At 48.6% G+C, this 8,883-nt stretch overlaps 2 protein-coding genes across 2 annotated transcripts; one reads left to right on the top strand and one right to left on the bottom strand.

The window, feature by feature from the left end:
- Positions 1-1,666: 1,666 nt before the first annotated feature.
- LOC147991882 (uncharacterized) lies at positions 1,667-3,085 on the top strand. Its single transcript, XM_087526510.1, has one exon. The coding sequence runs from the start codon at positions 1,800-1,802 to the stop codon at positions 3,048-3,050; it is 1,251 nt and encodes a 416-aa protein (XP_087382636.1). The 5' UTR covers positions 1,667-1,799; the 3' UTR covers positions 3,051-3,085.
- A 52-nt stretch (positions 3,086-3,137) lies between these two features.
- On the bottom strand, positions 3,138-8,163 carry LOC125521600 (protein MALE DISCOVERER 2). Its single transcript, XM_048686662.2, has 9 exons — positions 7,524-8,163; positions 7,281-7,416; positions 6,617-6,688; positions 5,904-6,047; positions 5,705-5,824; positions 4,650-5,083; positions 4,323-4,513; positions 4,107-4,239; positions 3,138-3,986 (listed from the first exon to the last, which is right to left on the bottom strand). Exons 1-9 carry the CDS (start codon positions 7,615-7,617, stop codon positions 3,421-3,423), a joined length of 1,890 nt encoding a protein of 629 aa, XP_048542619.2. The 5' UTR covers positions 7,618-8,163; the 3' UTR covers positions 3,138-3,420.
- Between the last annotated feature and the right edge of the window lie 720 nt (positions 8,164-8,883).

Raw genomic sequence — 8,883 nt, forward strand, 5'->3', positions numbered from 1 at the left:
ATCTATCTTTTTTTTTAAATGAAGGTAATTTTTTTGCCTCATCAATTAATTAAGAAGAAAAGAATTACCCAATTAATTAACGGAAAATCGAGCGAAAACCAATACAAATAAAGCACGGACTAACTACTCATATGACAAGAAACCTACAACCGCATAGGCGACGCTCTGCTAGACTCTCTGATTACACAACATCCACAAACCACGGCATTGCTACTATGCATGTGAACCCTGACAAAAACACCTTGACAGAAGACATCATACACCTTCCAACCCATAACGATAACCCAATTCAAAAGGATGGGCTAAGAGACTGAAGATCATCCATCAAGCAGCCAGAGACGCCTGCCTATGACACTACTGTTGCCTTTGCCCACCTTTTTTTGTTTGTCTCTTATTGGTGTTTCAGACAGGAGGCAAGCAATCAATCTGCCCAAACCAGGTCTAACAACCTACTGGCTATCTATCTACATATCTGTTTTGAACGGTTTGCTATTTCTAAAGTGATAGAAAAATAACAATTTCTAGGTTGACTCTACAAATAATTCGATCTAAACATCTTCTCCCTTTGTAAAGAAATAAAAGATGACTTTATAGTGAACTGAAACGTCTTATATGTGTTTACAGTGGAAGTAGATTCGTACGAGTGCAGATGGATAACAACAAGTTGATCAGACGACTGAGAAAACTATTTCTTCGTTGGCTATTTATTTAGGCAGTTTTGCTAAAGTATATCTAGATGTGCCTTAAGTATTGCACATCTAAGGCCCTGTTTGGTTCATAAGTCTTAGGATTTTTTTTAGTCCCAACTTATAAGTCCCAAGTCCCTAAAAAGTCCCTACATGTTTGGTTCTGGGACTTATAAGTCTCCATAAGACCATATTACAACTATAAGTCCCTATAAGTCCTTCCTTGAGAGTCTTATTTCATAAGTCCCAAATGCCCACTTTAAGTCCCTATAAGTCCCTCCTGTTTGGTTTAGATGGGACTTATAGGGACTTATTTAAGTCCTTAGACCAATAAGTCCCTGGAAACAAACACCCTCTAAGTCTCATGTCCTTGATTTTACACGGAGATTTGTGCAAACATTTTCTTTCCTCTTTTTTCTTTTTCCTTTCTAGTTTGATTGAGCCACTTAGATGTGTAATACTAAGGCACATCTAGATGTGCCCTAGACAAACCTTTATTTAGGATTACCAGAACCGCCCGATGTTTGAAGATGTAGTAACATTTACATACCAAAGAGTTGGCACATTGTGATTCTCAGCATAGCAGTTCAGCTCCACATTTCTACACATGACGGCGGTTCGGCAGGGAAACCTCTTCAGCTCCACTCTCCGTGGAGTAGTACGAGTGCGACTCGTTTCAAGCGATCCTATTGACAAAGTGGAAAATCCGAAATAAATCACGCTGGAATTGACGAACAAGGAAAAAAATGCCGCCCATCCCGCGCCGGAGCCTTCTAAAGTTTTCCACCGGGAGCGGCTCCCTTCCCTTTCGGCAACCTCCATTGCGGCCTATAAACGGCGTCACGGGAAGTAGATCGACAGAGCTGAGAGCTCCCCCCACGCGCGCCGAACCAACGCTCAACCACCGGCCTCGCGTCGCCTTTGCCGGTGCTCCGTCGCGCCAATGCCCGCCCGCGCGCAACCACCGCGCCACGCCGCCTTTTATACGCGCCCCCGGTCGTACCACTGTTGCATGCACCGCAGCTCCAGCGCGCCGCGGGAGTAGCAGCAGCAGCAGCGGTGGTGGTGGTTGCGTAGCCGACCGTGCACTGCAGGTGCAGCGCCGTCGCCGGCATGGAGATCGTCACGGCCAGGGGCGGATACGAGGGGCAGGAGCAGCAGCAGCACCGGGGGCGGCGGCGGCGCAAGCCCAGCGACGGGCACGTTGTGGCGCAGCTGCTCGACTCGCCGCTCCCCACGCCGCGCCGCTCCTGCTGCGGGTCCGCGGCCGGCACGCCGCGCGGCGCGCGCGCCGCGTCGCCGCAGCGCACGCACGTGCCCTTCTCGTGGGAGAGCTCCCCGGGCGTACCCAAGGCCGGCGGCGCGTCGCTGGAGCGGGGCTGGCTGCCCCCGAGGCCGCCCCCGGGGCGCGGCGGCCAAGGCCGCGCGTACCACGGAGGCAACGCCACCACCGACGCGACGAGCAGCGACGACGACGACGACACCTTCTCCGACGCGCTCGACAGGATCTCGTCGTCCGACCGGCTCGCCGCGCTCTCCGCCCGGCTGAGCTCCATCGACGGCCGCGCCGCGTCGAGGCGCCTGTCCAGCTTCATCATGGACCGCTTCCTCCCGGCCGCCAACGCCATCGCCAGGACGTCCACGGAGAAGCGCGCCAAGAAATCCCCGCGCCGCGCCGCGCGCCGCTCCGAGCACGACGACGACGACGAGGACGAGGCGCCGGCCACGGCCAGGCTCGAGACGCACACGTCACGCCGCGAGCGCCGCGTTCCCACTGTCCAGCAGGAGGAGGAGAGCTGGAATGGCACGCCGCCGCAGGAGATAGCGTGGCGCCACGAGGAGGCGCGAGGCGACGAGACGCCTCCGAGGTCATGCGGGTTCACGATGCTCTTCCCCTGGTGCGTCAAGCCAGTGCTGTGCGGGTTCCCGTGGAGCCCGGCGCGTCCGCGGCACCCCCGCGCCTCCCCTCCTCGCCGGAGCACCACGATGGGCGACGTCCTGGTGAAGGAGCTCGGGCTACGGAACGGCGACCCGTCGCACTGGTACGAGGAGAAGAGCAGCGGCAGCGGCAAGGAGTGGTCGACTCCCGGCGGCCCCGGGCTGGGCATGTCGATCCTTGGCACGAGCAAGAGGTACTGCGCCGACGCCAGGAAGGCCCTGAGCCGGCTGGCCCGATCGGGCACGGACGGCGGCGGCGGCGGTAGCCCGAGGATGAGCAGGGAGAGGAGGAGCGGCAAGGCGGCCTCCTCGCCGCTGCACTCGACGTCCGGGCGGATGCCGCAGCTGCAGCTGCAGGTGAAGCCGCCGTCCGAGTCGTGGCTCTGCCACGCGCGCGGGAGCAACACTGTGAACAGCAAAAGATGATCGACACGAGAGCCAAAAACCTGCACATAGTACATTTCGTTTCAAGTCTTCACTTTTTTTTCAAAATATTTCAGGTCTCCGCTGAACTGTTGAAACAAGTTGTTTCACATTTCAAACTTTATTTACAAATGTTTGGCACATATTTGCGCCTTACAAGCTTTTGCAGGATTTCACTAGTCAAATTTAACAAGGAAAAAAAGAACATATCTACCAAAGAACGAAAGAATAGTGTGAGCAGTGCAGGCATATCTGTACAACTGTATGCCTGCCTAAGGAGTAAGAAACCCATACTGTACAATTTCCTCTGATCCTTCTACCAAATGGACTGCAGAATGGCTTCAAGGCAATTCCACAATGGGCTAGCATTTCTCTATACCGTTAGGATTTCAAGCTCAGCCCACCACAATGCGCTATTCCTTGGGGTCGACTGATCCTGAGAGAACCCAGTGATCTCCTGCATCCTCCGGGTTACCTCTCCCACCGACGGCCTCCGCCAGGGGTCATCTCTTATGCACAATTTCACCAGCTCTGTCAGCGCCGCGACCTGCTCCAAGGGGACTGATCTGAGTGTCGGGTCAATCATACCCGTCAAGGGCTTTTCGCCGGTGAGGTACCGGTGCGCCCACAGAATCAGGAGGCCGGTGTCATTGGAGAACGGACGCCTTCCAGAGATCGTCTCAAGCAGAAGCAAGGCAAACCTATACACTATGGTACACTCTTCAGGCTCATCGAATTCGTCCTCGCCTTCTTTCCAGTCATCGCCGAAACCGATGTCTGAAATCTTTGCAGCGTTGTCTTCGGTCAGGTATATGCACGACGAGTTCAGATTTCTTAGGATCACAGGAGGATACTGCTGGTACATGTGGTACAGGCAGTATATTACTCCCATCGCCATCCGCAGGCGCGACTGCCAGTTCAAGTGCTCTGCCTCATTAACTGCAACAGAAATGTTTCGATGTTAGCATTAACTAATAATGGACAGTATAACTGCCAGTAAGCTAGTAGCACGAGTCATCTTGGCAAGAAGAATAACAAAATGTGCTTGGGAATTCTTACCGTGCAAGTGCTCAAATAGGGATCCATTTGAAACATACTCAAACACCATCATCCGGGTAAATGGTTCTTCGTCTTCACAGTAACCCACAAGTTTCAGGAAATTCTTATGGTTCACCCGCGACAACATTTCAACCTAGAATAAAACATCATATCTATGTTAGAAACTCAGCATCTTACAGCGTTGAGAAGAATGAGACAGAAAACCCAGTTAGATACCTTATTCTTGAATTGTGCTTCGGCTATAACAGACCACCCGTAGGCATGTTTTATCAGTGTAGATGCAACAGCTATTTCAGCTCCACATGGAAGAGTTCCTTTATACAATGTACATCCAGGTAGCGTACCGATTACATTGCTGAAATCTTCACAGGCTGTTTCGAGCTCTGACCGTCTGAATAAAGCTATGCCTGCAAAATAGAAGTCAGAATTTCACAGTTGACTCCAAATTTCTGTTGCGTGCGTTAGAAGAAGCACACACTGTTGCTATCATGATCGTAGAAATGCATCTTAACATGGAAAAAACAAATCTGTCAGCACACTAACCTCCCAGGATAGTGGTCTGCAGTTCCCTACTTGAAGACATGGGCACAACACTGCTAGCCTTCCCACGGCGGTAGCAAATAAATATTGCAGCTGACAAAGATAGAACCACAAAACAAATCGCTGCTCCTATTAATGCATATATCGTCACAAAATTGCTCTTCCCGCTCTTGCTCTTGCTCCCTTTGCTTGCGGTTTGGTTTTTGTTCGGAGATACAAGAGAGGCAAGGGAAGGAGCAGGTTCAGAAGGAGGAGGTGGTGTCAAGGCATGGGGCAAAACTGGTGGTGCTGGATCCTTGTGGGGTTCATGGAGCTTAAAAAAAGGGCTCACATCTGATGGTTCTAATACAGAATTTTCAGAACCAAGCATCTCGTTCTTTGGAGAATGATTTTCTTTGCCTGCTAGAAGTCTTCTGGTTGTAGCGCTGTCCTCACCCCTACATAGTGAATAACTGAATGTTAGAGGAAACAAACGATCATGTTTGCAGTAAACAAAAAATCCTGCAAAAGAAGCCATAAAATTTCCAAGTCATCCTTACTAGATCACCCTAACGGAAAAATATTCAATAAAAGTTTCATCAACCAAGAATCCGTTGTAGACCAAAATGTAAGTATACCTAGTAACCAAGTAATGGTGCCTATGACAGTCTGAAGTACTGAACTCCAGACATGTGTTATAAAGTAAGTTCTCCTAACAAAATATTTATACTGGTCTTAGTAGTTACTGCCTACTTGGTGTTCAAGTAAGAGGAGCATCCAACAAGCCATACGTCCATTTGATCCATTGAGGTAGCCTTACACTGCTACGAAAGACTAGGATGTAATTTACCATTTTACCGAGGAAGGAACAGTTCCTAACAAAAGCTCTGATATTTGTTGAGTCGAAATTCTAAAATATTTCAGCTAACAGACATGTGATTGCAGGAGCAGGGTGGGATATTTTTTTAACCCAAAATCAAGCTTGCTCTAATCCCTTTTTGATTTGAACTTGCACTCAAGCCTTGCATAATCACAAGTTTAACTCTCAGATATGCAAGTAGAAGAAAGCTCAGACAAACCTTGCAGTGGGCATCCTATTTGACAAAGCCCTGCCTTGGTGAACCTGAGACTCACAAAGACTGATGAGCTCATTTAGCTCAAGAGGTAAATCACCATAAAGTCTGTTTCCTTTAAGAAAGCTACAATTCAAGTAGTAAGGTCAGTCAAGTTTGAAGTTAAACTGAAATGGAAAAAACACATATCGAAGTTCGCACGCACATAAACTCCAGGGATAAAATGTTTATTAGCTCTGATGGAATTGATCCATTGAAGTTATTGTACCCCAGATCCAACACCTTCAGCTCCTGTAAATCTCCTATCTCTCTAGGGATAGTACCATAGAACAAGTTCTTGTGCAGTACACTGTATAGATGGAAGAAAAATAGATCAGAAAAGTTTGAAGAGCGAACATCATTTCAGAAGTAACACAAGTGCATAAGATACAAAAAATGGTATTTGTAGATACAAGATGCTTTCTTGGTGAAGGCCTGAATGGGCATACATAATTCAACAGTTAAGATTTATGATGCTACTAACGATAGGAAAAATACAGAGCTCTTTGCAGGGGTGGGTGGCTCTTGGGGGAGGGGGGGGGGGGGGGGGGGGGGGTGGTCTATTTGCAATCAAACAATCATGTACTTGAATAAGATTCATGCAGGCTGTATTCCATCAAGCTAGCTAATGTGCCCTAATTGACAGCTCAAAAGCTGAAAAGGTCACAAGCCTTATAAGGAAAACATACACACTACAAAGTTACAGCTTTACTGTTGTGCTCAACATAAAATCCTAGATTGAAGTGCAAAATGACTCTTATCCAGTGGTAGTTTCAGAAATATCAAATACTATCTTATGGTTCGAAGTGTGAAACGTGTAATGTCATATCAAGGTGTTCCAGAATAAATATCACTGAAGGAAGTGCAGGATATGCTTACAGAGAATGCATATTAATAAGCTGTCCAATCTCAGGAGATAACACGCCTTTCAGACCAAGATTTGACAAGTTCCTACAAAGCAAAGGCACACACAAATTAGTCAAAAACATCAAAATACATATTATCAATCAGATCATAGGGAAATATTGCAAACAGAACACATGAAAGAAAACAATTTAAACAGAGAAAACGTAACTGCATAAGATGGGTATCCTATACTAAACAGCCCATGCTCCACATGCAGACTTGTAAAGGGCCCTATTTCCTTTTTTGAAGTGTTAATAAGGGCCCTCCTTATCAGGACGGTCAACAAACTGCGAATCCAAAGAAAGATGCTCCCTAAATGCAGTTCGAATGCCTTATACTCCCTCCGTTCCTAAATATTTGTCTTTCTAGAGATTTCAACAAGTGACTACATACGGAACAAAATGAGTGAATCTATACTCTAAAATATGCCTATATACATCCGTATGTGGTAACCATTTGAGATCTCAAAAAGACAAATATTTAGGAACGGAGGAAGTAATTTAGAACAAGAAAATGCCAATCATTCCCTTTGTTTTCTTCTTAATAAGAGTTCAATTCAGGCGTTGATTTCTTCCAAGTAAGCAGAAATGGTAAATCCGTGTTCCATCTTTTTCTGTGGAAAAAAAAATCAACTTACAGGCCTACGACCCGTCCATCATCCGAGCACTCCACGCCGAACCAAGAACATGGGCTAGCGTGGCCTTCATCCCAATCCAGCAGAGCACGACGCGGATCAGCCTCTACCATCTCCCTGAACCTCAGAAGCGCATGACCTGCAAAGAACCCAGGAAACAAGGCCCCGAACAGAGTCAAACCAAGAAGCTGGAAAAGCAACAAACCGCAGCCGAAAGAAGAAGCAACCGAAGGCACGACCCGGCACCTTCGTGATTCAGAGCCGCGCACAGCTCGAAGCCCGTTGCCAGGAACCAGAGCAGGAAGAGCGCCGCCGGGCCTCTCCTCCGGCAATTCCCCATGTCCGACGCAACTCCGCAAGAACGCGGGCTACTCCCAAGAACTGCCGCTCCAAGAACTGGCGCACCAGAAGAAGCGCGCTCCTGATTCTGGTCGATCTTTCCAAAGAACTGTCAGCTCCGCAAGTATTTCGATCTTTGCTTTCCTCCCGGTCCGGAGCGATTGGAGAGCAGAACGCGCGCTGGCTGGCTGGAGCAGCAGGGGAACGCGGGGCGGATTGAGCGCGGGGAAGGAGGAGGGAGGAGGACCAGCGGGACAGCCGCCGCCGCCGCCAAGAAGGAATCAAGGGGCGAACACGTGACCAAATCGGCCGCTTGGTCTGCTAATCCCGGTGGATCCGGAGAAAAGTAGTAGTACGGGAGGAGGGGAGGCGGCGACGAGGGGGAGAGGGAGAAGGAGAGGCGGTGTGAATGGTGGAATGGTGGCGGGCGGGTGGCGGTGCGGGACGCGCAATCGGGCGCACTAATGGCGTGCGTACGTACTGTACTAGCCTGGAAAACGCACGCGCGGACGCGGAGAGGAGGAGGACGGAATGGAATCGTTCAAACGGGGCGAGAGGGAAATGGCGCCGTCCGTTCGTTCCCTTTCACCACAGGCTTCTGTTGGGCTGGTCGCCTGGTCTAGTCTCTAGTGTGGAAAAACGAACGTAATTCGTGCGTGGCCAATTGGGGCGTGATTGATCCGGACAAAAATTGGGGCGTGATTGACTTGTTCAGAGCTTTGTTTTTCCTGTGCCGGGACAGGGTGAGGTCAATGGTGGTTGGAACGTCGCGTCACGTGGATGTGGATTGGGCGTGAGATGAAATGACGGAGGAGGTGCGCCACGAAAGCAGCCTCGGTCTGTGTTGTGTTTATAGAATACCCACAGTGTGAGTAATATAGATGGTAACATCACATATCTTTAGGTAAAACAGATGATGTGGCGAGTAATTAATCTCTCTTTTCTGATTTATAGGGCTCAATTCAAAAATCTCATCAATCAAGGTAGATGGTGAGTGATGGAATATTTTTTATAATTTGCAAAAGGATCCAATTAATGCTTTTGTTTTTCTCAAAAATTTATGTTTACCAATATATTAATTGCAATGCATGCATGCATAATGTAGATGTTGTTTGGTTCTTTAGTCCTAGGACTTTTTCTAGTCCCAACTAAAAAGTCTCTAGTCCCTAAGAAGTCCCTCCCTATTTGTTTCCAGAGTCCCTAGTCCCTTCCTAGAGGTTATTAAATGACCATGTTGCCCCTAGTATATAGAAAATAACAATCGAAT

This window comes from Triticum urartu, chromosome 1A (assembly GCF_056163025.1).
Source record: "Triticum urartu cultivar PI428250 chromosome 1A, HENAU_Tu73, whole genome shotgun sequence".
Classification (NCBI taxonomy): Eukaryota; Viridiplantae; Streptophyta; class Magnoliopsida; order Poales; family Poaceae; genus Triticum; species Triticum urartu.

Bases quoted from the DNA above. Each gene is read 5' to 3' on its own strand.
- LOC147991882 (XM_087526510.1), top strand. From the start codon at position 1,800: ATGGAGATCGTCACGGCCAGGGGCGGATACGAGGGGCAGGAGCAGCAG.
- LOC125521600 (XM_048686662.2), bottom strand. From the start codon at position 7,617: ATGGGGAATTGCCGGAGGAGAGGCCCGGCGGCGCTCTTCCTGCTCTGG. The intron at 4,240-4,322 runs GTATCTAACTGG...GTTTTATTCTAG, and splicing joins AAGCACAATTCAAGAATAAG to GTTGAAATGTTGTCGCGGGT. The intron at 3,987-4,106 runs GTAAGAATTCCC...TTTCTGTTGCAG, and splicing joins CCTATTTGAGCACTTGCACG to TTAATGAGGCAGAGCACTTG.